General features: G+C 39.6%; 1 protein-coding gene and 1 pseudogene across 2 annotated transcripts in view; one reads left to right on the forward strand and one right to left on the reverse strand.

Annotated features, from left to right (window-relative positions):
- LOC144660948 (uncharacterized) overlaps nucleotides 1-1,080 on the forward strand; it is a 28,571-nt gene extending 27,491 nt beyond the window's left edge. Inside the window, exon 43 of the mRNA XM_078521669.1 lies at nucleotides 1,073-1,080. Coding sequence (XP_078377795.1) covers nucleotides 1,073-1,080 — 8 coding nt within the window. The remainder of the gene's footprint in view (nucleotides 1-1,072) is intronic.
- The window catches only part of LOC144661091 (uncharacterized), a 206,403-nt pseudogene that overhangs the window by 76,201 nt on the left and 102,360 nt on the right, over nucleotides 1-27,842 (reverse strand). The window lies entirely within an intron of this gene.

The following is a 27,842-nucleotide window of genomic DNA, read 5'->3' on the forward strand; positions in this document are numbered from 1 at the left end:
GCTGATTGAAAAATTAAAAAAATTAGACAGCAGTGTTGTCGCAAACGTTTTAACAAGCTAAACAAAACTTGCACGCTCCGGTGAGTGCATAAATTAAGTTTTCCGCGTATTGCTGCCCCGATGTTGTTGATCTTTTTCAGGCTTTTTTTTTCTTGCAATACAGATTCTTTGGAATTCTATCAGTCGTTTCTCTTGTGGAGTAACTGTTTGTGTTGCCACTTCTTCCAAAAATTGATAAACTCGAGGATTGTGAAGTAAAACACGTTCTGTTGGCGTTTGGCTCGTCATTCTTTATGATATCCAGGTGTTAGCTTGATTTATATACAGAGTAAAGAAAATGACATCATTAAGCTATTTTTAGTGACAATGACTCCAACAAGCTCAATCGCGGCGGTTAAATATTGTTTAACTTTGTTTGCTTTCTGTAACCAATATTATCCCGTTGACTTAGCTTACACGTGTACCAAACCTTTCTAGTGCCTTCTGACACGTGTATTGTTTCCTCTCACGTGTTTTCTGACAAGTCATATCTTTCTAGCGTTTTCTTGCACGTGTATCAATACCTTTTCATTGCGCTTTCTGGCACGTGCAATCAAACCTTTCTCGTGTTTTGTCACGTTTATTTATTTATAGTATTTTCGTCACGTGTATTAACCCAAGGTTATTTACCGAAATCTATTTTAATTGCTGATGTAATTGCTATATCAGCCAATCACAGGTAAAATTATAACTTTATATTATTCACCTAATCTTTTTTTCATTACACAAACATGTATGGCCGATGTATAAAGACGTTTATCAAACCTTCATCGAAAAAAGAAGCAAAGACGCAGCTTACGGACATGAATCATTTGGAAACGACAAACGAGGGTCCGATTATAATATTTAACATCAGCTATTCGTGCCTTCGCTTCACGAAACCGAAGCAATTACGGACAACAATCAGATGCTTGGTCGCGTGAATTTTTATCGCAAGGTTAAGTATATCGGAAGCTTAAAGACGTTTATCAAACCTTTCTAGATCAAAAATTAAGAAGTTTTAACTCAGTTTATCGACATAAATCATTTGTAGATGTCTAACGATGGGATGATACAACTTTAGCGTTTGCTAAACTTGACAAAAATTATCTTAGTCACAGGCAACACCACATGCCAAATGGGTTACGGCGTAACCCGAATTGACAAAATTATCTAAGTCACATGCCTTAAAACGTCAACACATTAGAATACCAAATGGGTTATGGCGTAACCCGAATTGACAAAAACTTGCAAGTTTACAAGCTTAAAATATTCTGACGTTGTCAAGGAACAATTTACCTTAGTTACCGTGGCCATGAATGTCCGCCGTTGTCAACGAACAATTTACCTTGGATACCGTGGCCATAGATGTCCGCCGTTGTCAACGAACAATTTACCTTAGTTACCGTGGCCATGAATGTCCGCCGTTGTCAAGAAACATTTAACTTAGCAACTGAATAAAATTATTTTTACTTAACACACTTGTAATGTTTATTGATTGCTTATATTAATAGATACAATATTGTTTCACGGCTCCCAAGAAAAAAAAATAAATAAAAGTGAAATAACCCCCTGCTTCACACCTATTTTTTGGTCAAAACAAATAAATACGTGCGGCCCATCTTTTGCTGGCGGTCGCTAAATTATTTTGTCGCAGTCAGAGCGTGACGTGCAGGTCGAGGGGGCTTGGGTCTTTTGGAAAAGAAGGATCGTGGATCGTGGATCGTGGAAAAAGGAACGACAGCCTCAAATGTTGTTCAGACAATCAACAACCTCTTTAGTGATGACTCGAATATTTTTTTGCCACTCTGGCGTGAAATATTCAATCACAAAGTAAACTACAAGATGAGCGCAGACAATCATTCTTTCATTAAATGAAAAAATGTTCTATTGGACTGAAATTTTATTTCGAAATGTCGGTGGTGCTTTCGAGAAGTTTTTTTTTTCATTTTTTGTCTTTCTGCTTTCATGATCTCTTGTCGTATTTTTTCGATGTCTGGCTGTGAATTTGTTTGTTTGTGTGCAAAGCTTGAACGTAAAGTCTCTTTAAGTTGACGATATTTCTGCATTTCTCGTAAGATCAGTTGAAACTCTTTGTCAGAAACAAGATTATCATTCAGAGCTTGTGAGACAGAGCTGTTTATCGAGTCATGTTTTGCAACAGCCAGAGCGAGGATTCTTGAGTGCTTATTAACTTTACGTTCAAGCTTTTTGTTGATAACTGACAGGCCAGTGGAAGCTGCGCCAGATATACCTGCTACTGCTGCAACAGGAACGCCGATAACAATTCCAACACCAGTAAGTGAAGTCGCAACAGCTCCAGAAGACAGAGCTGCCGTCACGGCGCCAAGACAGACCACGGAATAGTGAATAACTTTCCGGACTTTTTTGTATTTTTTTAACACAAGCCTGTAATGCTCAGCTTCAGCGGATATTTCTTTTTCAATTTTACTTATTTCAGTCAGCCGAAAATTCTCGGCATTTGTTGGGAGGCTTGGATAAAGTTGTGTTTCTTCGCGATCACCATAAGCAGGGGCACTCGGGAGAACATTAGCAGATGACATGGTCTCGTATACATAAAAGTTAATTTTGTATTTAATTTAATTCAATTCCAACTCATATGTAAGATTTGAGCCGTTAAAATCGAATGGCTTTCCATTCTCATCTCTAATCGAAAGAGTCAGAGATGATACATTTTCTTCAGCAGAAACGTCGCGCAAGACGTTAAAATGTGTATTTTGGTAATAAACTTTTTCATACGGTTTTCCACGTATGTCAAAAAACGCTAAAAGGCTTGATGGCTTACCATTTAGCAAGCTTTGTTGCTTGTCGATAAGGTCACAGTTGATGAAGTAATTTTTAGGATTTGAAACATTATTTACCTCAATTGTTTCAAAAAATTCCTTTTCAATACTTGCGTAATTCTCAAACCCAGGCAAATTAAAGAACTTAATAAGACTTTCATTCAGTCCAAAAGTTTTTAAATTGGGCTCTTTTGCTTTTATTATCAATGAACGGCCTGCAATGCCTTTTGTTACAGAAAACATGTTTTTCTCTGGAAATCCTTTTTCAAAAATACTCCCAATGTCATCGAGTGAGAAGTTTCCTTGCCGTATATAACGCGCCTTCTCTTCCTTGTTCACTTGTTTATAAAAAACTATTCCATCCTTTTCCAAACTATTCCAGCTGTTGTAAAGAGAACAACTTAAAAGCCGGATATAGCTTGGTTTTGGAATAGGCTGGTCAAAATAAACAGTGTTCGGATTTTCTTTTGTGGTAACAGTCAGCACAACCATTTTTATATTAAATAAAAATAAAAAATGTTTAATATAAAAGAGGACCATGGATGCAAAAACAAGAGGTTTTATGAAGTGGATGAAAACCCCAGAAGCAACTACAATTTCTAAAGCGGCAAAAGACAATGCATGGAAACCTTTTCTTGCAAAATATCCAAACGCTGACCGAACAAAATTTGTTGCACAGGTTGAGTTCGCGTACAACCACACAGCAACGGCAGACATTTATTACAAGGCAGGGCAAGGCCATTTGATAAATGTTTTTGGCTCTGACAGCAAATATTGGAGCCCAGAGATGAAAAAAGCACTGGGGGTGAATCAAATTTCAGGCGGTTTTCCACAACAGCTGTCACCAAGCGGCGCAAAAGGCTCATCTTTGCCAATTCCCGCGGTTGGATTTCACGAAGCCGCACCGAGTTTGAAAAAAATATTTAACAGCCAAATAAACATCTACGTCACACCAGACCAATATTTCACAACGAAATTAAGAGAGATTTTTCAAAAAACAAAACTGAAGCATACATCAGGAAAAGAGTCAAAAAGGTGGCTTGCTAGCCAAAATATGGGCTACTGGCCTCAGCAACTTAACTTTGCTGTTTGGTGTGCGACAACAGGCAGTGGGGTAAGCCGAGAAATTTTCGATGAAGAACACTCATCTCTTAGCTTGCCACCGATTGTGCGAAATTTTTACCTTTTTCACGTTTATTTCACGATAAGGCGAATATTGTTTCAGATGGGGGGGATTCAGAGCGTAAGCGCCTTGCCTGGCGACCCAACTTTTAGCCAGTTCGACAACAAGTACGACGTGGCTTCGTACAAAAGAATATGTGCTGAGTTCGGTGTCGACCCGTCAAGCGATTTCCGTTTCACAACAGGCGCAAACCACGGACTTGGTAACGTTTATATCTGGATTACTAACATTGGACCAAACAAAACTGGAGCAAAATACCCCGATTACGATAAATTTTCGGACGAAGGGGGAGCTGCAAGCAAAGGTAACTTGATTCAATACATCGAGCCAGACGACGCTGCATATGCACAGGCAGACTGGTTTTGTCCTAACGGCACTGAAGGGCTTACTCAGGCAGGTTTGTCGAGAGTAAACCAGTCGATAGAGGCTTTTGTCTACTGTATTCTCGGTTCGCAGGTGAACGTTCGAAGTAGCATACTTGGAACAGGCGGCCGTGCAAAGGAAGCGCAAAGTGAGTTCCTCGTGTTGGTTGAAGACGCTATAAGGCAACCTGATCTGGCAAAGTCGGTCCAAAGATACCAACTAGCCATCGACGAAGCTAAGGTTCGGCTTAACCTTGCAGTCTGCCCAGGTGCCTGGCTGATGCCCGCTCGTATGGTGATAAACACAGAAAGCGTTGTTGGTTACAATAACCAGCTTAAGCAGGCTGTTGTTGGGATGAAATTAGGAGTGAATGATGAGGTTAATAAAGCTACAAAAAAAGTGGGCGCAACAAGTATGAGCGGTGGGCCATCAAAAGTTAATAGACCAACAAGTCATTCGTCAAACCCGATTCACAAAGCTGCAAAAAAAGAGCCGGCGCCACATACGCCTTCAGCGGGTACTGTGACAAAAACAGACGAAAAGCAGAAGCCAGACACTGAAGATACAGCACACGAAAAAAACAAGACCTACCTTATTGCTGGTGCCGTTATTGTTGCGTTTGCAGTCAGCCGAGCTCTTTGAGGGTGCCCAAGGGGCACCGGAAACCCTTCGGGTTTTCCCTCTAGCGCTTAGCGCTCGCTTCGTTTTGTAACTCGCTCGATAAGAAAGATAGCAACACCGACAATCAAAAGCCAAGCATTCTTGCCGAGGAAGCTGATCACCTGGCCGGCCGTTCGAAACACAAAACTGGCGATCGAGCCAAGGAGGCCCGGCAGAATACTTGCAATTTTTTTGCCAAGTGTCTGAAGACCGTCACCAACACCTTTTGCTAAACCTTTTAAACCGTTTGAGAGAGAACTCAGAATTACGCCAATAGTCGTGCCAACGGCAAGCAAAACTGCTGTGGCGGTGAAGCCATATTTTTTGAAAATCGCTTTTACCTTTTCTCTTAATTTGTCTGTTAAAGACAATCTTTCGATCTCTTCTTCTCTTTCATTTTCTATTTCATTAAATTCTTGATTCAAGTTATCAACTCTTTCGCGAGCTTGTTGTCTTTCTGCTTGTGGCCTGTTTTCGTCGTTTGCAATATTTTCTTGTTCTTGTCTCTCTTGTTGTATTTCCACTTCCCTTTCTTGCCTTTCTGTTTCGTGTTGCTGGAATTCTTGTAAAGGTATTGTTACCCCAATCACAGGCTCGTACTCTACTTTTTTCAACCGATCTAATTCTTTCTGTAGATCAGTGCGCCTTTCAATTTGTAGTTTTGCTCTTTCTTTAGCTTTTTTTCTTTCCTCCGGGCTTTCATTGTTATCTTCTGCTGTTTTTTTGTTGTTATTGATGCCTTCTGAAAGACCTCTTATTTCATTTTCAAGAGTTAATCGACGACTTGGACCAAGGGCTTTTAAAACTTCTTTGGGAAGTCTTATATTTATCTGGTATTCTTCCTTGCCTTGAATTTTGGTTGTTAAATTATAATAAGGCTTACCTGGTTTAATTAACCCGACTTGCAGCCTTCCATTTCCATCTATTTTGTATTTAATCTTTGATTTGTCAGCTGATGGAAACTCTTTGTCAAGATAACTCGAAGCAGTGAAGGTTGTTGTCGCACTATCGTCGGGGATTTCAGGAAACATCGTTGTTGTTTCGTCCGGCCTATTCATTGTGGTTCTTCTCCCAGGTATTCCTTCACTAGGTCCGGGCGTTGATGCCCCTCCAGGTTGGAATGGGCCTGTTGTATCGCTGTCATCGTTGTCATTACGGTCGTCACGGTCGCCTGTATGTTCCAAAAGAGGATCTCTGTCACCAAAGCCACCTTCTGCCGCCATGTTATATTAAATAAATACATTTTTTAATTTAAATATACAATGGCTGTCAGCGAAAGACACCGACCAACGTTCGAAGAGAAAACACCAAACGCGCTCAAGGCAGACAGAGTGCGACATCGCATTACATTTAACCCGAATAAAGCGTCTCCAGAAGAAATTCTGAGAGTTGCTGTGCCAAAGCTTGAAGAAGGCGTCGTTCTCGTTCCAGGCTCCCTGGCTCTTGTGTTCAACTTGACGGTGAGCGGCGAGCCCAACAACTTTCTCGTAAACAACGTCACCCGGGCGCTTGTCTCAAGGATGGTGGTCAAGTTTGCTGGAGAAACGCTGCAGGATACGAACGCTTACGACGTCTACAAACTTTTCGAGGACCTTTTTCTGCCGGTAGAAAAGCGCAGCAACATGTTTCTTGAAGGTATCCAGTCCGAGGATTTATGCAAAATCCGTTCAAACGCTGGTGACAAAAAAAAATCAGGAGTTGACGCGGAAAAGAAGCTGGCAGAAGTTTATGGAAGCAAGTATCGTATCCCGCTTGATCACGAGATTTTGAGAGACCATGGCGTGTTCTATCCGCGCGCACTCGCAGACGAGCTTGTCTTCGAGATAAAACTGAACAGTCCAAATGTGGTTGTAAGAGGAACAGATCCATCAAAACTTGGGTATGAGCTAACTGACATCCAACTCGAATACGAGGCTATTTATCACAAAGAACTTGCAAGAGAAGTAGAAAGCACTTACATTAACGGCAAAAGTTTCTTTTACGAGCATGTGCATAATTACAAAACGATCACAGTAAAAAAAGCTACTGACACGATAATAAACGAAAGCATTAACGTCCCAAAGCGCTCCTTGAAGGGACTTCTACTTCTTTTTCCTGAACCCCACGCCGCAGGTGCAAGAGATACAGAATCTTTCTTTAACCCTGACATAACAAATGTAAAAATCAGCGTGAACGGCGTTCCAAATAAGGTGTACAGTCAGGGCGTTGAAGGAAGAGACATGTGGGAGGAAGTTCTCAGGTTCTTTGGCAAAAACGCAGACCAAAAAATCTTTAATAACGCCACAAAGTTTTATGCAGAAAAAAAGTTCGGGCTTTTCATTGACCTTCGCTCCATGAGCGACAACAACATGCACGGCAGCGGGCTCCGCTTGGTGAACACAAAGGATGGCGTTAATTTAGAGATACAGAGAACAGCCACAGGATCAGGGAATGTCAAATGCTACATTTTCGCTATCGCTGATGCACAATTTTCTATTGTAAATAAAGAATTAGAAGGTGTTGAGTATTGATATAGCTTTCGCAAAGCGAAGCATGGATCCTGCCAATATACCCTTCAACGCCCTCATTGTGGGACCAACGAACTCAGGAAAAACAAAATACGTGGTCAATCAGCTTTGTGGCCCTTTCCGAGGCAAGTTTGACTACATCGTGCTCATCTGCCCGACTTTCGAGCACAACAAGACTTATTATCGCTTTGCTGAGGAAGATATTCGATTTTTTGTTTTCATTTGCGAGCAGCACGAGGTGGAATCTTGGTTAAGGCTTTCAAGATTTCTTTTTGAGGGTACGAACACGCTTATCATCCTCGACGACTGTGCTGCTTCGAAAGATGTAAAAGGAAGAACAGGGGAGTTGGTGAATCTTGCTTTCTCTGCTCGCCACGCAGGCTTGAGCATATGGGTGTTAACTCAAAAATTGACAAGCATAACATCCTCATTCCGCGAAAATGTTGCGGCAATCGTTTTCTTTTACACCCCCTCTGCCAAGACCACGAAGGCAATCTTTGAGGATTACGCTGGCGAACTTGCCCATGAGGATTACAAAGAAATCATTTTAAAGCTAAAAAAAAATAAGTTTTCGCATCTTGTCATTTCTCATCGCCACCCTTACGGCACAAAATTTTCTTATTGAACATATTTTTTAGAGTAATAAATGGCTGACCCGTTCGCAACTTCTCCTCCCGAGAGCGTCAAGGGCGCTGCAAGTGAACAAGAATTAGCTTCCGTAATGGAACTGCTAGGAGCTGAACCAGAAAGTACAGAAAGCGCTATGGCACTCATTCAAGGCCCTGACATTCCTGCTTTGCGTGAACAGCTTGCAATCCTTGTTTCAACAGGAAAAGCCAAAGAAGCAATCGGTGTGCAACTGACACACGAGCAGGTGAAGCGCTTGACAGATAAAGAAGTTGAAAAGTACTTAAAGAGATATGAGGCATACGTTGGATCCAAAACAACCGACAGCTTGATTGACAGCTTTATTTTTCTTGTTACTAAAGTCGTTGGTATGGCCGTAAATATCAAGGACGTCAATGATTATCAGAAGGAACTCAAAAACGACTACATCATCAGCAAAGAGCTGTCCACTTTGGCAGGCGGTCTGGCTTTGAAATGCGGCCGCTTTCTTGCCGTTGCAAATGCTGCGCTCATCACAACAAAGCACATTGTTTTAAACGAAGCTACAAAGTCGCACACTTCGCTGTGCGAAACCAAAGGTGCTTCCAAAGATGCGGACACAAACACTACTGAAGATTTTTCTGAGCAATGCTAAGAAAATGCTAAGTAATTACTGAACAATGCTTAGCAATTGCTTAGCAAAAAATCTTGCTGAGCAATTTTCTATTTAAATATTATTTTTTTTTATTATAAATGGCCGAGCTCGAACCAACTCCGATCGCTCAAGAAGAACAGAAACAAGTTACTTCAACAACTCCAGCAACAAAGCCTGCCAAAAATCCAAAGCGAGTTGCTGCTGGCAAGCTTGCAGCTGAAAAAACAAAACAGGCTCGTGAAGCACAGAAAAAAGCTGCTGTCGAGGCTGCTGCAATAATTGCAAAAGAAAAGGAAAAGAAATCTGCATCTGCTAAGCGAAGTGTAACACCACCGGCCGTAACGGAACCAGCTCCGCCCGAGTCTCAGCCGCAATCAAGCGGTCTCACCACAAATCAATGGATATCTTTGCTTGGTATCGGCGTTGCAATCGTTACAACTTATGTGAAACGCGAAGACATAAAAGCCTTTATAAACGAAAAAAGAAGTCCAACATTTAAAGCTCCGCCAACTCTTATAACTGATGACACACCAGGGGTCCCAGAGGAACCCCGCGCTTTGCGCGTTACAGCAGAAAGTATTGGAAGGGTTGCAACGCGTTCTTTTGACACGCGCCAAACGGGCTCTAGAATTCCGCAACCGAAAAGAGGAATCCGTCCGATGGATTAAAAAATTTCTTTTGAATATTTATTTTTCATTTATTATACCGACAATGTCCCTTGGTTTTATTCTTGACAGCCTTGTTAAAGGTGCAGCTATGGGTGGTATTGCATTACTTTGGTTTGAATTTACCAAAACTTGCGTTAAAACCGCTATTCGGGTGCAAAAGGATGAGGATACAATTTTTAAAAGAGGTATAAAAAAAACAAAAGAAGTTGAATCTGGTGAAGAAGTTGCAAACTTTGCTTCGCAAAACGGTGAAGAATAAACAAAAAAATTTTTCAATTGAATATTTTTTATTATTTTATACTGAACCGCCATGTCTGACAACAAACTCGTAAAAACACTCATGGATGCCGCGACTCTCACTGGCCTTGCCGCCGGAATCGGCTGGGCTGCCAAAAAAGTTGTAAAAGAAAACTTCACATCCGACCCAAGCAGCAGTTTTATGAACTATGTAAAGTTCACAGCCGTCATGGCTGGCAGCGTTGCACTTAAACAGTATCTCGAGGACCAGAAAATTCTCCCAACCAATTAAAAAAAAATTAGAATAGTATAATAACAAAATGGCAAGCGTCGCGATTATGGCTGGCGGAGCTATCTTGAACGCTGCTGCTTTCATTGGCGGCAACTATCTTGCTCGAGCTTTGGGTGGCGGAGATGACGCCGCTTTGAAAGAAAAAGAAAGACACGACAAAGCTCTCGAGGCTTACCAGGCAGCTTACGCGAAGTACTCTCGCGACCGCACGAAGCTTCTCGACTGGATCGAAACCAACAATGAGATCAAACAGCAAGCGAAACAAAACTTTACGAACACAGACTACGCTTTCAAACTCTACAACCAGGCACATCCTGACAAACAAATGATTCCTCCGAAAGAACCCAAGTTCTCTGATTTCTATCAGCCAAGTGAGCAGCAGAAACAAGGTGAACTTATGTTCGTTGGCGCTGGCGCGCTTGCACTTGGGTACGCTGCCTTTCGGTTTCTTTAAACTTTTCTTTTTTTCTTGTATACACATGGATGCAAAGATTTTTGCGGAGCAAAACTTTTCGAAGAAAATCTCGAAAGTCTACTATAGCCCCCAGGGCTACTGGAAGGGAATTGCAGCGATAAAAAAATTAGCCGAGGCGGCCAAGGTTTCCGAAGATGCCGCAAAAAAGTGGCTCGTTAAGCAGGCCCTTTGGCAGATCTACCTTCCGGCACCACGATACGTTCCTCGCCCAAAATTCGATGTTTCTTCTCCAAACGCGGTCCACCAGGCGGACCTTCTTTTTCTGCCACACGACAAACTGCCGCGAGGGCGAAAAGTTTACAAATACGCTCTGACTGTTGTTGACGTTGCCAGCCGATTCAAAGAGGCCGAGCCTTTGACCTCCAAAGATTCAACTGAGGTTGCAAAAGGTTTTCAGACAATTTACAGGCGAAGTGCACTAAAATGGCCACAGATGCTTCAAGTTGACCCTGGTCGCGAATTCATGGGAGCTGTTACCAAAGAAATGGAAAATCACAAAACCTATATTAGACGCGGGCGTGTTAACATTCACAGAGATCAAGCTATTGTTGAACGTTTTAATCAAACACTGGCAGGGCGCCTGTTTGGTTATCAGTACGGTGTCGAGATGAACCTGCCATCTGGCCAGCGGTCGACAGCGTGGGTAAAAAGGCTACCCGAAGTTGTTGCCGCTCTGAACAACGAAGTAACCAGTCTTACTGGTAAGAAACCTGCTGCTGCAATCAAAGAAAAGGCTGTTTCGTCAAAACCGTCCTCAAAATATACAAGACCTGTTGGCAAGAAAGAAAAAAAACTCCCCTCTCTCGTTAATGTGCGCTTTCTCTACCAACCTGGCGAGCTGGAAGGCGGCGTAAAAAGGGCTACAGATCCGATTTGGTCATTAAAAGTCTACAGCATTGAAAGGTCTGTTACTAAACCTAATCAGCCAGTTCTTTATTACTTGCACGATGGTCCAAAGCGCGGCTTCGTGCGTGAAGAATTGCTTGTTATTCCTCCAAATACACAGTTACCACCAAGCCCTTAGTGCTTGAGCCCCTTGGGCACTCCTGAGTGGCTTTTTATTTATTAAAGCACTCTAGAGAGACCTTTGCTTGGCGGCTAGTTAGTTTTTTCACTCCCTTTTATGGGGCGGTGGGCTCTTTTTTTTGCCCCTTCTCTGCAAGAGCTTCGCTCTCGTGTTCCGCACCCATCCGATAGTGCCCATATGCCAAAGTGTTTATCCCATCTTCATTTATCCATCTCTTTGTGTCAAATGGCGACAGCGATTTTTTGTTTACCACTATTGAATGCATCTCGTGGGCATAGCTTCTTAGCATGTGCATTTCGTGAAAGCTTTCCTTGTTTTGAAAAAGTGCATCTTTGAAGTCTTTGTGATTTATCTCATTTTTCGTCACGCACTCTTTCACCCCCTTTGCCTTTTTTATATTTTTTTCGTCCACTTTCAGCGTGTTACAACATTTTGACTCACTTGCTTTCGGATGTTTCTCTTTTATTTTTTTGACCAATTCTTCGTCGTTTGCCATTATTACCTGCATTTTTTCCCCTTCGCAAGTGCACTCTTTTATTTTTGCCTCAGGAAAGTTTTTCTTTATTTTTTCGATTTCATTTTCGCTTTCACCTTCTGTCATTATTGAATACATTTTCGGCCTCAAACAAACACACTCTGAAATCAGTTTTCCTGCGCATTCGTCTTTCATTTTCCCCAACACCTTTTTGTTTTCTTTCGAATAAAGTGAATGCTCTTCGGGGTAGTCGCTTGTGTCGTACTCGCCGATGTTTTTTGCCATGTCCGCGTAAACGTCTTCTGTTTCTATCACAAGCAAAAGGCTGTCTGTGTCTGTATACAAAAGCTCGCAACGCTCCCCGTACTCCTTTTTCAGATGGTTGTAAAAGAAGTCATACATGCATAGCTTGCTTACGTCAAGGATAGTCATGCCTGTGTAGACCGGTTTATTGAGAAACAGCTTACTTTTTCGCATGTCTATTCCGACAAGATCGTTTGAAAACATCACGTGCCTTGAATACAATGGACTTGCGACCAATTTTCTTATTTTATTTGTCTCGTCGCTTCTTACTATTCTTATGTCTACACGGTTTCTCAGGTTTTCCATTGTTTTTCCAAAAACCGAGTTGTTCATTAGCTTGTAAAAGGTCTTTTCAAAGTTGTTTTTTGCTTTTTTTCGGAATTCTGTGTTCATCCGGATGTAGGGCTCCATCCAGCATTCCTGTTCAAACTCTAAAACCCTGTGCACTTTTTTGAGTTTCATTCCCTGTTTTAAATAAAACTGCAAGTTTCGGTAATGCACGACGTAATTGGTTTTGTCTTCAAGCGTTAAAACAAGCTTTTCAGTGTTTGGGGGGTTTAATTCAAGATCATTCATTAATTTCTTTTGGTAAGGCGAATACATTTCTTTGTCTATTTTCTTTTTCTCTGGCGCTAATGGGTAACTGTCGTGAGCGTCATGCAGCTCTTTCGGATATTCTAACTCCACCTCCATAATCCATCCAGTTTTTGCATGCTCTTTTTTTGTCATTATTTCTTTTTCTGTTGGCATAACCTTTTTCCATCTAAAACCACTTTTCGGAAGCGGCTTGCTCATTGCCCACCCGTAAAGGTTATTCGCATCGAGATACATTATGTATTTTTTTGGTTGACTCGGATCAAATCCCTTAACATATGGGTTGTTCGCCTTTGCATATCTCTTGCTTACCGACGAAATCCCGCCTCTTATTCCCCTTTCGACGAAGAGGTGCATTTCGTAGTCTGTGAGTAACTCAAGCTCCACACCTGTCTTTTTCAAAAGCGCATCCCAAGAAAGACCTGGCGACGTGTAATAATTTGCGGGATCCAGATTGTACTTCTCAAGGCATAATTTTCGAAAGTTTTCAAAAACGTCCGCTAACAGGGTAACGTCCGTTTTGATATACAAATCGTGGTAGTCTCCAAGATTTTGGCAGCCAAAGGTTTCCCACACTTTTTGCGCGTGTGCATACTCTTTGTCTGTTATGTGCTCGCCTGTAAGTTTACTGTAGAACTTTTCTTTTTTCGGCAAAGTTGTTTCTTTAAATCTTTCCCATGAGTCCATGTATTCATAGGGATAAATCCCCTTTTGTGTTAACAAGCCAAATTTTTCTATAAAAATGGTTTTTGCTTCTTTGTATCCTTCATCTGTTATGTGGATGTTATTGACAATTTGCCATTTTTCTTTAGTTTCGTCCCCACCTTTAAAAAAACTTTCACTCAAGTTGTTATAATTAAATTCCTCCCACACTTCAACGTATTCGCTTGGATATTTTCCGTTGTCTAACAACAGTTCACTTTTTTCAAAGAAAACCTTTTTCGTCATATTTAATGCATCCTTCGGCGTATCTTCTACAAGTTTTTCAAGCTTTCCAAGTAAAAAGTTCAAAGTGTCAATAAACCTTAAACCCCCCAGTGAAAATGTAATGTATTTTTCCATGTTGTTTGCAACACACTTTACCTCTTTCTGTGCCTCTTTTGAAATCTTCGAAATTGACTGCATCAAATGGTGAGCATCGTAGCCACTCAGGTTATGAAATGCAACTGGTATTTGAATATTTTTTGGATTTATTTTCATCATTAAGTTACACACGTTGTGCGCGGCTCCTCGAAAATTGCCTGTTATGTGACAATGATCCCTCACCGCATCCTTGTAGTTCGGCTGGATAAGCGGCTCTTTGCACGCTAGGCAGTTTTTTTGGTTTTCAGCGGCTAATTTGTGTGATTTTTTTTCAAGCTTTTTTAGCTTATAATGGTTCCCGCTATTAAGAGTATTCGCCAATTCTATTCTTTCGTAATAGCATTTTTTGTGTAACTGTCCTAAGTAACCAAACTCCTTTTTATTAGATTTAAGCCAAACCGGCAAAGAGTCTAAAAAGTTTTGTTTCACCAACGATTTTTCGCAGATGTGGCAGTTTTCGGCTTTTTTAAAGTTTGCCCAGTCTTTTTGCGTCATAAGGAGAGGTTTTGGCTTTGACAATTCATATCTTATTTTCTTTTCTTCAATTAAAAGACAGTTCAAAAATACTTCAACGGCGTTTTCTCCTCTGTAAACGAATGGTTTTTCGTGTTCACCATCACTTCTTACACGCGTGTAAGCGAATCCGCATGCCTCGTGCTTTTCTGTTTTGTACGTGTAACTTTTCTGGCGGTTCTCGGGCGTTTCTCGGCGCTCTTTTTTTAACAATGCCTCGCCGTCGGCGTAAATCGTATAAGGCGCTTTCATTTGTTTTTGGTAGTTTTTAAAAGAAAGGGTGTTTTTCTCCTCATCTGGCATTTCGATTCTTGTTGGCTTGCCTTTGACCCCATTGCAATACTTTTTGTGCTTTTCAAGCAAGTCTTCTCTTGTAAAATTTGTCAAACACATCATGCAAAAGTGTTTTTTGTTACTGTGTTTGGTTTGGTCGTGTAACAAAGCGCTAATTCTTTTTATAAAACAGTAGTGCTGTTTCAATCCTGACTCAATCAACATAAGGTTTATACGGGGTATTTTGTTTTCTTTTTCGCTTTGTCTGAGAGGTATCACACACCCGTCTTTCAAGTGCCACCCAAAAACATTTATTGCAAGGTTTCTGTTTTGCGCCTCAAGCCTGTCAATCTGCTTTAGGGGTGTCGGAAAATCGATTCCGTTGTAGTTTATGCCGTCATCAACGGGATATTTACTTGTTCTTTGAGGATCTTTTCCGTTCGCAGGCGGGAATAAAGCAGCTCTCAAAGCCCATTTTAAACACTGGTTGTCACTGTTTTGCACGTTAATAATTGCTTTTTTGTTTGCCAGTTTGGGAGGCAAAGGCAAGTAAGTTCCTCCGCGCAATGGCCGATAACGCGCAACATAGGTGTACGCCCTTGTTATTCTTTTAACAACCCACCCCGAGCCCCTCTCCGACCAAGCCTCGATTTCTCCCTTTGCTTTGTCAATAAATTCGTCAAACTCTTTTTTTATTCGGTCTTTGGTGTTTTTTGTAAAAAGACGCGGTTCTCTTTCTCTGAAATAGTGCTCCATGTGTTGCGTAACTCCGTTTCTTTTCATCGAAAATTTTACTTTAAGCCCGAAGCTTGCTTTTATGTCATTCAATTCTTCAATTTCACTTTCCAAAAGATCATAAAACTTTTTTTTGTGTTTTTTTGCAAAAATTAAAAGATCTTTGTTGTTTTTTTCGGTTTCGGGTATGTCCATTTTCCATACTCGGAGCCAATCGTTAAAATCGGTGTTGGCCAGTAAAAAAGACAAATTTCTTTGCGGGTTTCTTTGAAATTCACGGAGGTTTTCCTCCATCATAGCTTGCAAAACTTCTGACGAATATCTTGCAGCAGCCATTTGGTGCATATACAAAGTAAAAAATATTTGTTCAATTGAAAAATAATTCTGGCGCGCCTGTTCTTTGGGGCTTGGCGGGGGCCACTTGTTTTAGGACAGTCCTCAACAAGTGTTAAAAGGGTGCCTTTGCCTAGATACATGTGCATGGGTTGAAAGGCTGTCATCTAACCCCGACACACTTGCAATATGAGGGTTTTGGACGCAAATCCAAAAAAACAGTGAGGGGCGAGAATGGCGAAGCCGGCAGGCGAGCCAGGCGAAGCCCCGAACGCATTTTTTTGGATTTGCGCCAAAACCCTCATATTGCAAGTGTGTTTCTGTTTTTGTGGGCTAAACTCGGAAATTGTTGCAGCTACACCGGTCGCGATTGCCAAGATGCGATTGTGTAGGGCCGTCGGCGTCGCATTCCACTATTTTTTTTTTATTTTTTTTATTTTTTTATTTAGATAATTGACGCCTTACTTACAATAATAAGTACACTTACAATAACAGCTAGCACAATACTTACAATACTTAAACATTAATAAAGACAACACTAATACACAAATAGCCGGATTTTTTTTTATAATACTTGTAATAATACGACGGAAGAAGAAGAAGAAAAAAAAGTACACTAGAAGCGCAAAAGAAAGGTATACAACTACACACACACAATATATAGCTAGCAGCTGGCTTTGGGTAACAACAAAAGAAATTATGTGTTTTCACTGCTACAAAGGGTGGTCCACTTGTTCCTATGTTTATTATAATTACCATTTCTGATAGCAATCTCTCTTTCTGATTGAATTTTACTTTTAAGCAAACAAAGAAAGACCTCAAACATTGGATTTTCAGACTTGATTTTTGAAAGGTTAATGTGATATTTGCCTATTAAAAAGAAGTGGTTTAGCGCATAAAAACTAGAAGATCCTGGTTTATAGCCATAAAGAATTTCAATAGGTTTTGGATTTATGTTTTCAAAGCGTTTTACGTTCCACCATTCGATTGCCATTATCCAAAATTGTTTCACGATAGGACACTCGCAAAACATGTGTTCTAGTGTTTCATTTACATAATTACACAACTCACATACTGGTGAGGCTTTTATCTTCATTTTATATAGTCTTTGGTTTGTAGGGAGAATGTTATGGATTAATTTGTACTGAAAGCTTCTTAGTTTATTTTCTATTGTGATTTTGAAAGGTAGTTCATAGATGGCTTCCAAGTCCGTAGCATTTTGATTCTGTAGGCGGTGTTCTACAGTGGGTGGGCGAAAGGACTTTCCGACGAGCAGAGAGCGAGCTTTTTTGGCAGAAACATTATCTGCTGTTAAGACGTTTTGCGTTCTTTGATTACCTGAAGGAGTATCGAGGATTGCGGTTTTCCAGGCTTTTGGGATTGCGGCGATCACGCCTGCGTAGTCCAAAAAAGTTGTGCGGACACCGAACTTGGCCTTAAGAATACCGGTCTCTAAGAATCAGACAATTTCTCGATTTCGCGGCAAGAGGATGGAACTTCGATTTCTTTCATACTTTTATGTTAGATAGGCTAGGGTATAACTTAAATCACTGTATAGTTCTTTCGATTGAATATCCTTTTATTTTAAAGAAAAATGCAAATAACAAAAATCCGTTAAAATCGTTATTTGAGGAGCTAAATTATTCATGATTTTTGCACGAGTTTGAGAGCCTCGCGTGCAAAAACAAATCACTCTACCGTCTTTTAAACACTCAAACCATAGTTAGCAATCTCTAAACATCTACTGAAATGATTTTGGGAAATATTGCGTTGTTCTTTGTAGACAAAATAATTTTATTTCGAAGGCATACAATTCACTGCCGTAAAAGTACTTGGTAAATAAAATTAATTTTCACCATGTGCGAAACCTTCAAATCGTTTAAGCTTCTGGTGGTTGAATGTTAGAAGAATGGTGTATAAATCCCTGTAAAAATTTCTCCGGGCAAATGATTAAAAGCGACGTGAGATCTTTTCAAATTCGGTTAAATATGCAAATATTTGACCTTCCGCGATCAACTTTGAAGTTACGGGTCAGAAATAATTTTTGTTCCGTGTTCCAAGTCCTAACCCATTTAAGACCAAATTAAGCATATGAAAAAAATATGTAATTTTCTAACCTTTATCTGCTGTAAAAGGTAGGTTCGAAGGCCATTTTAGCATGATTACGGCTCTTATCATTCGTCGCATCTGAGCTTCGTTTTCCTTCCGCGGTCAACTTTGAAGTTACGGGTCAGGCATGAATGACATGAATATTTCAACCCGTGCACAAGTCTTAACCCATTGTGGGTCAAAATAATCACACACAAAAACATTATGAAATATTCTAACCTTAATCTGCTGTAAAAAGCAGGTTCGAAGGCCTTTTAAGCACGATTCCGGCTCTAAGCATCCGTAGTAATTTGAGCTTCGTTTGTGCAAGTATGTCATATTTAGTGGTCGAAATCCAACCTGTGATCAACTTTCGGCGCTTCTCGTCACCACTGCATCTTCTTCGACGGCATACGCCGATTGTTAGTATTGCCTCGTTAATAGTACACAAAAAAATAACATCTGATCGCTAAACGGCATGATGTCGGCGCTTACAGTAGCTTACAGTAGCTTACAGTCCCATCTTGCAATGGGCCGTCTGTTCGTCACGCAATACTGTGTCATGGACATTTTTTTAGGAGGTGGTAGGTGGGTGTGGGAAAGGTTGAATATGCGGAAATGCTTGATTTAATACTTTATGACAAGTACGTACTCGAGCCAGCAACAACAACAACAAGTACAGTGATATCTTTAGGCAGACAAGATAAAGCACACGTACTGTCAGTTGACAAGCGTTTGGTACAGTGTAATGCAACTGTTCGCGAATTCTGTTGCTCGCGCGGGGTTGGTTGTAATACCGGGGGTGGAAGGAGGATATAAATCTTTACTAAACAAGTAGAGTTTTTAAGTAGTTATTCCCTTTTTTACTGTAGAACCGAAAACGAAGAGAAAAACTCGCGTCTATGTTTTTTGGGGGGTGAGGGGGTGGGGGCCGGGGGGTTCTTGGTTGGTTGGTTAGCAAAGTTTTATTTTTTTTTCACAAAGATACCTAACCAAATATCGCATGTCCTGTATAAATGGTTAATGATAGAAGTAACGATAAGTTTTGATTTTTTTTCCGTGATCGAGTGGCAACTTAATAAAAACATTGCATCGCAATTTTTTTTCGCCCTACGGTAAATCTGGGTGACCTGTGGCTTCGGGTGGTCATTCGTCAACCTGTAACAAAGTACTTTCTTGGGGTGCCGTTTTGAACATGCTGTCGAATTCATGATGTCTAAATTCAACAATAACTAATTTGAAGTTTAAACGAAATTAAAACATGTTAAAAAAAACTCAGTGCTAAAACTCTTTGCTAAAAAGGATAAGCAAATTGCTATGGCAATTCGGCGTGTGAAAAAATCGCCAAATTTAATTTAGTGGCTTCCTAAGTAAACAAAACCTTGGTCGTGCTAGTTATTGGCACCGTCTGTTTGCTTAAAGGCAGCGCGTGAACATTTTTTTCAAAGTTCAGTTTATTTCACTGGAAATGGAAGGTTGTTGTTCTTTTAAGGCCCTTGTTCGTGGAGCTCTTGACAACCTCGTTATACAGTTTTAATATAGTAAAGAAGTAAATGGTTTGAACCCAGTATCAGGTCGTAAAGTGTGATCGTCCGGTTGAGAGTTGCTCTGAAAACTCTAACCTGCGATCAGGCTTTCTCCGCCGCGAGAAAAATAACTTCTGATCGCAGGTTATGAAAACTCCTGAATAGGGAATATTTTTTGAGGTTCTCGGTCCATAAGTAGGGTATCATTTTGGCAATGTGTTCCGGGTGTGATCCATAGATAGGGTACCTAAATTCTATCAGCTAAAATAAACGCCCAGCTAAACGGAAAAAGGTATCTTAAAACTGAACTTTTTGTTCAAGTATTAGTAAAGAGATTTTATAAAGATTTGTGTTTTGCCGTGTGCGGTTAGCCGTTATTTGTGTCGGCAAGGAACGCTTTTCCTCCCCTTGAATAGATTGTTATTTTTCGGTTTTGGGCCTTAACGAAGTTTTCAAGAGCTGCCTTGAAAACACCAAACAAATAGCTAGCTTCTGAAGTTTGGTTTTCACGGGAAAGAGTCATGTTAGAGTTAACTAAATTAATACTGGGACTTGTGACTGCTGATGTCCTTCTCACACGACAGTAGAATCAAAACCGCAAACTCCACGAACAAGGGCCTTAAAAGAACAACAACCTTCCATTTCCAGTGAAATAAACTGAACTTTGAAAAAAATGTTCACGCGCTGCCTTTAAGCAAACAGACGGTGCCAATAACTAGCACGACCAAGGTTTTGTTTACTTAGGAAGCCACTAAATTAAATTTGGCGATTTTTTCACACGCCGAATTGCCATAGCAATTTGCTTATCCTTTTTAGCAAAGAGTTTTAGCACTGAGTTTTTTTTTAACATGTTTTAATTTCGTTTAAACTTCAAATTAGTTATTGTTGAATTTAGACATCATGAATTCGACAGCATGTTCAAAACGGCACCCCAAGAAAGTACTTTGTTACAGGTTGACGAATGACCACCCGAAGCCACAGGTCACCCAGATTTACCGTAGGGCGAAAAAAAATTGCGATGCAATGTTTTTATTAAGTTGCCACTCGATTACGAAAAAAAAATCAAAACTTATCGTTACTTCTATCATTAACCATTTATACAGGACATGCGATATTTGGTTAGGTATCTTTGTGAAAAAAAAATAAAACTTTGCTAACCAACCAACCAAGAACCCCCCGGCCCCCACCCCCTCACCCCCCAAAAAACATAGACGCGAGTTTTTCTCTTCGTTTTCGGTCCTACGGTAAAAAAGGGAATAACTACTTAAAAACTCTACTTGTTTAGTAAAGATTTATATCCTCCTTCCACCCCCGGTATTACAACCAACCCCGCGCGAGCAACAGAATTCGCGAACAGTTGCATTACACTGTACCAAACGCTTGTCAACTGACAGTACGTGTGCTTTATCTTGTCTGCCTAAAGATATCACTGTACTTGTTGTTGTTGTTGCTGGCTCGAGTACGTACTTGTCATAAAGTATTATATCAAGCATTTCCGCTTATTCAACCTTTCCCACACCCACCTACCACCCCCTAAAAAAATGTCCATGACACAGTATTGCGTGACGAACAGACGGCCCATTGCAAGATGGGACTGTAAGCTACTGTAAGCTACTGTAAGCGCCGACATCATGCCGTTTAGCGATCAGATGTTATTTTTTTGTGTACTATTAACGAGGCAATACTAACAATCGGCGTATGCCGTCGAAGAAGATGCAGTGGTGACGAGAAGCGCCGAAAGTTGATCACAGATTGGATTTCGACCACTAAATATGACATACTTGCACAAACGAAGCTCAAATTACTAGTGATGCTTAGAGCCGGAATCGTGCTTAAAAGGCCTTCGAACCTGCTTTTTACAGCAGATTAAGGTTAGAATATTTCATAATGTTTTTGTGTGTGATTATTTTGACCCACAATGGGTTAAGACTTGTGCACAGGTTGAAATATTCATGTCATTCATGTCTGACCCGTAACTTCAAAGTTGACCGCGGAAGGAAAACGAAGCTCAGATGCGACGAATGATAAGAGCCGTAATCATGCTAAAATGGCCTTCGAACCTACCTTTTACAGCAGATAAAGGTTAGAAAATTACATATTTTTTTCATATGCTTAATTTGGTCTTAAATGGGTTAGGACTTGGAACACGGAACAAAAATTATTTCTGACCCGTAACTTCAAAGTTGATCGCGGAAGGTCAAATATTTGCATATTTAACCGAATTTGAAAAGATCTCACGTCGCTTTTAATCATTTGCCCGGAGAAATTTTTACAGGGATTTATACACCATTCTTCTAACATTCAACCACCAGAAGCTTAAACGATTTGAAGGTTTCGCACATGGTGAAAATTAATTTTATTTACCAAGTACTTTTACGGCAGTGAATTGTATGCCTTCGAAATAAAATTATTTTGTCTACAAAGAACAACGCAATATTTCCCAAAATCATTTCAGTAGATATTTAGAGATTGCTAACTATGGTTTGAGTGTTTAAAAGACGGTAGAGTGATTTGTTTTTGCACGCGAGGCTCTCAAACTCGTGCAAAAATCATGAATAATTTAGCTCCTCAAATGACGATTTTAACGGATTTTTGTTATTTGCATTTTTCTTTAAAATAAAAGGATATTCAATCGAAAGAACTATACAGTGATTTAAGTTATACCCTAGCCTATCTAACATAAAAGTATGAAAGAAATCGAAGTTCCATCCTCTTGCCACGAAATGTTGGATTCTAAGCGACCGGCATTCTTAAAATGTTCGAAAGATAGAAAGTTTCCCTGCTCGGTTAGAAGGTCACGAACCTTTACGATTCCATTTTTATGCCACGATTTGAAATAAAATGATTTACCGCAAATCCTTATGAAACGATTGTTCCATAAGATCTCTTCTTTAAAATCTGTGGAATTAACTGGGTCATTTGAGTGAATTTCTTGCCAATTTGACAAAATCTCTTTATAAAAAATTGGAATGTTTTTTAACTCTAGGTAATTTAGATTGAAATTGCACTGAAACAGGAAAGCACCTCCATATTTTAACAAAAACAAATTAAGAAAGGCGCACCAGTTGTTTTCAGGCTCATCACAGAAACGTTTTACCCAAGCAATTTTTAGGGACTTGTTGACGTCGTTGAAATTGACCATATTGAGCCCGCCTTTGTTCACCGGGCCGATTAACGTACTTCTTTTAATTTTATCAGGCTTAAAATTCCAAATAAAAGCAAAAATTGTTTCATTTACTCTTTTGATGAAATCTGATTGAACGTGTAACACTGAAGAACTGTAAACAAGCTTAGAAAGGGCTAACGTTTTAATAATGGTTACTTTCCCTAAAATCGTTAAATGCCTACCAGACCAGAGATTTAAAACTTTTTGAAACTTAGAGAGCTTTGTTTCAAAGTTCATGTGTTGGCGAACTAGAGTATCGTAAGCAAAGACGACTCCAAGAGTTGTAACGTATTGTTCTGGCCATGATATTCCGAACGGACTGTACTTACCAAGTCTGCCCTTCCAAGCACCAAGCCACATTCCCTCGGTCTTGTGTCTATTTATTTTGAGTCCGGAGCACGTACCGAATTGCTCAAGAAGGGTGAATAAATTGGAAGCAGAACTGCATGTCATCCGGCAGAAAGGAAGTAGTGTCGTCGGCATATAGGCTAACTTTAACTGTTTTATTTCCGTTATGAAGACCTCTGATTGATTCGTCAAAACGAATTTTATGTGCAAGTGGTTCTACGGCAAGTATAAAGAGTAGTCCAGACAGTGGACAGCCTTGTCTGACTCCTCTTTGAAGAGTAAAGAATTCTGATGCGTAGCCATTGTTAATGACGCAGCTGTTAATGTTGTTATAAAAAGTGCGAATCCAATTTCGAAAACTTGGTCCAAAATTCATAGCCTCAAGTGTCGTGAAAAGGTATTCCATTCTAGAGAGTCGAAGGCTTTCTCGAAATCTAAGAAGAGAATCATTCCTTGTTTGTTTGGATTGCTATACTGTTCTATAATATCTGAAATTAATCGTATATTTTCACCAATATATCTACCTTTAATATAGCCCGTCTGATCTCTTTCTATTAAGTGAGGGAGCACTTTTTCTAATCGTCTTGCTATACATTTGGTCGCTATTTTATAATCGGTGTTTAAAAGTGAGATAGGGCGCCAATTTTTGAGCTGAAGAAGCTCTTTGCTTTTTTTGGGAATTAGCGAAATAATTCCTCTTTTTTGTGAAATAGATAATTCGCCAAAAACTGCCGCTTCATTAAAGCAGAGAACCAGATGACTAGAGATTTCGTTCCAGAATCGGAGGTAAAACTCAGCCGTTAAACCATCTGTTCCGGGGGTTTTGTTCTTTTGAAAGGTTTTTAGAGCATCTAAGCATTCTTCTTCGGTTATTAGTCCTTCGCACACGGTCTGCATGTCTTCATTTAACTTTGGACGTGAATTAGATTGGAGAAAAGTCGAAGATCGCGCAGGAGTATCCTTCGGGAATTGAGAGGTGTAGAGATCACTATAAAATTTTTTCATTTCATTGAGAATAACTTGCGGGTCTTGTGTGGTGAAGCCTTCGGACGTTTTCAATTTTGTGATATGTCGTTTATTGTAGCTTCTTTTTTCGAGATTGAGGAAATATTTATTACATTTCTCTCCAGCTTCATACCGCCTTGCCCTGCTTCTAACAATACAACCTTTTGTTTTCTTTTCTGCGATTTGATCGAGCTCAATCTTAAGGGTTTTTACTTCTTTTTGAAGATCTTGGTCCTCTGGATTTTGGTCAATAAGGCTGTTAATATTATTCAAATTGTCGAGTAGTTTAAATTCTGTAGATTTTTTTTCTTTTGCCTTTCTTTTGGAGAAACGGATTGCAAATATGCGAATTTCCATTTTTATCATTTCCCAAAGGAGCCGTTTGTCAAGTGTGGTTTTATGCTTCTGAGCAGCATTTCTTATGATGAAAGACATTTTGTTGACGAATTCTTCGTCCTCGAGAAGAGAATTGTTGAACTTCCAGAAACCTGGACCTTTTTTTTCCTGAGAATCGTCAGGGTTGATCAAGAGGGTGATCGGAGAGTGGTCGGAATCATAATAAGATTTGATGTCACTGCTTTCGACTTGTTTAATTAATTGTTTTGAAATTAGCCAGTAGTCTAGCCTGCATTTTATCTTTCCGGAACTGTTGCTCCAGGTGAAACGGGCATCAGTTGGGTGAAGATTTCTCCAAACATCCACAAGATTGAAACTATTGCGGAGATTTTCTATAGATTTCAAAACGTTGTCTTTGTGGTGAATATCTTTTCCGCCGAACTTGTCAAGAGCGGTTAGCGGGCAATTGAAATCTCCGCCGACGATGATTTTTTCATTTGTGAATCGACGGATAACGTCCATGAGCTTAGTAAAGAAGTTGACTTGCTGCGTTTGGTCGTTTGGTGCATATATGTTGACGAGACAGAGCTCCTCTTGATTAATGTTTGCGCTTATAATCAGAGATCTACCATTTTTTCCCAAATGAACGTCTGAAATATTAACGTTTAGAGAAGGTCGAAATAAAGTCATGACGCCTCTACTATGTTTCGAACCGTGAGAAAAATATATATCTCCTCCCCACTCCGCTCGCCAAAAGTCCTCTATGGCCGAGTCACTGTAGGATTCTTGAAGGAGAACGATATCATATTTTCCTTGATGAAGCCATCTGAACAATTTTCGCCTTTTGATTGATTTGTTGAGGCCTCGAACGTTTAAGGAGATAATGTTTAAAGACATTTCTTTGGAATACGAGATTTTTTTCTGAAGTGTGTGTTCGCACCTTGTGCAGTGGGATAGGTGAAAACTTGTAAAAGCTTGCGTCTATCAAGCCAGCCTATTTGAAACGAAATAACGATGTACATATGCCAAAAGTGTAAACACATACCAAACACGAACTAAATAACACTAATGAAGTATAGAAGGGAAAAAAGAAGCTAATTATGCTAACTTTGTGAATTAAGGTGTGACGCAAAAAAATTCCCTCCTACAATTCCCCAGCGATTCGGAACTTTTAAGAAAACAAAGTCGGAATTCTTTGATACTTAACAAAAGTTTACGCCGTTATTTGCATATGTTTAAGGTTGATCTTGAAGCTTCTTGATGAGCAATCGACTCGAGCCAACTTCTTCCTCGAAGGACATGTCGTATTGTGGGCAGGTTTATGGCTCCATCTGACTTGATTTCTGGGACAAGCGCGACTCACTTTTGCTGTTCACTATAAAACCCCACTAAATCCTTGACTAATGAAACGTCATAGCCTCGCTTGCATGATGGGAAAAACAAGATGGCCGTTGCTGTCCCAATTATTGACAACAAATTGGATTTCAAAGCAAATAATTACTATTTTCAGTAATTTCATCGTATGAACTTTCATTTAAGGTAAAATGTTTCTAGACCCTTGTTTCCCTTTAACCTCTTTGTTACGAACACTTCGGTGATCAGGTGATGACATTTTGTTATTGCAATTTCCTGTTTATGATTCCAAAACCAACTACATGACGCTTTATTCATCTTAGACCTTTTCGGATTTTTGCTTAGTGTTAAATTTTTACTTGCTGCATTACGTTGCAGAACATTTCGAGTAACTAAATACTTTAACCTGTCAATAAAGCCAAAAGTGACGTCATAGTGGTGGCCTTTATAATACACTCCTCTAATACGGACACTTTGCTCTGTCCGCACTATGAAACTCGGATTTGTTAAAATCCCATGAAAATCCCTTGAAAAGACCATGAACATCATTTCATGACTGGTGAATCTTGCAAAATAATTTTTCATGGCCTCCTCTGTGGTCATTAAATTCTCGTGAAAAAAAATGAAGTGTTTTCATGACCTATGAATTAAAAAGGACTTGGCTTTCATGGGTCATGAATTTTCAATGAAATACTACTTAATGAAAACACACCAAAAAGTTCAATGATAAAGCCATGAAAAAAATTAATGGTTCATGAAATATCATAAAAATAATCATCATGAAATTTCATGACTCATTAATTTTCTATGAAAATGTTGATGAGAAAATGCCTTGAAAAAAATCTTTAATTATTTAGCAGCAAAAGAAATGCATTCCACAATATGAAGACATGTACACTGTATACAATAAATGAATAAAATGGATTGAGCTGTTCCACTAGACCAGTCCTTTGGCCTGCATTATTTATACAGTTAACTTACATTACTAGAGGACAGATCCACTTTGGGACCAGCTAGAACTGAAATAGCACGACATCAAAGTTTCTGTCTATTGATCTACAGTTAATGAATAAGGTAGGGAAAGGCTTCTATCCATTAAAATAGCGCAGATGTTACTGTATGTGCTAATCAACATAAGGCACATGAAATGTAAAAAAATACCAGTAAATTCAATCCATGCATGTACAGTTGAATCCCGATAACTCAAACCTTAAAGGGAAATTGACAACGGTTCGAGATATCGGGAGTTCGAGTTCGAGGGTAAAATTATTAAAAAAAATGACCTGAAGGGGAAGCGAAAAAGGTTTGAGTTACCGTATTTATTCGGCTATAAGCCGAGCGATTTTTTCACCAAATCTTACAAAAAACTGGACAAAACTCATAATTTGTAACTCGGGTGAATTTTTTGCCATGCGTATGTACGGTTCTAAATAAATTCACCTTTTATTAGTAATTTCTTTTGTTGTTTTTTCGATTGCATACATGTAGTTGTGATTTAACAAATATGTTAAATTGAAAAACTGGGTCTCGGCTTATAGCCGAGTGTTTTGGGTTTATTTTTTGTCAGAATCGAACTGGTTCTGAAAACCGAAAGTTGAGGGTCTGGGCTTATAGCCGGGGTCAGCTTATAGCCAAATAAATACGGTAGCTATCTATAGCGCTGGAGTTCGAGTTACTGAGGGTTCGAGTTATCCAGTCAGGATTCAACTGTTTATACACTATCCAATGTATGGTACAATTTTAAAATGTTCCTACAAAAAAGCGAATAACCTTTACTTCTTTTGGAAAAATGTATTTTGATTCGAGTCTATTGAAGTATCCTGGATCAGGGAGAGTGTGGTCATGTATAAAAAAGGGAATAGGTATATCATAATCTTAAATCAAGATTAGTTCATGGGGTCAGATTATAATCTTATTTCTTTTTTACACTGAATCATGAATGTAGGAACTTAATTTTTTCTGGTGAATCTCTAATATTCTGCTAACTATGCAATGTCAACTTACTTGATTTAAAATACAGCGTTCAGCTTTTATTAGTTCATTAACTTATCCTGTGCATATAAGTAAAAAACAATCTTGACCCATTGCACTTGATATAAGAAAGTGTAGTTTATCCTTTCAAATTGACTATGAGCAGTCCCTATTTTTTCGCAGAGTTGAGCTTGAAGCAAAAATAATTTTTCAAAGAGGACTCTGCGAAAAAAATAGGGACTGCT

Source organism: Oculina patagonica, chromosome 7 (assembly GCF_052425735.1).
Source record: "Oculina patagonica isolate OP01 chromosome 7, crgOcupat, whole genome shotgun sequence".
NCBI classification, from domain to species: Eukaryota; Metazoa; Cnidaria; class Anthozoa; order Scleractinia; family Oculinidae; genus Oculina; species Oculina patagonica.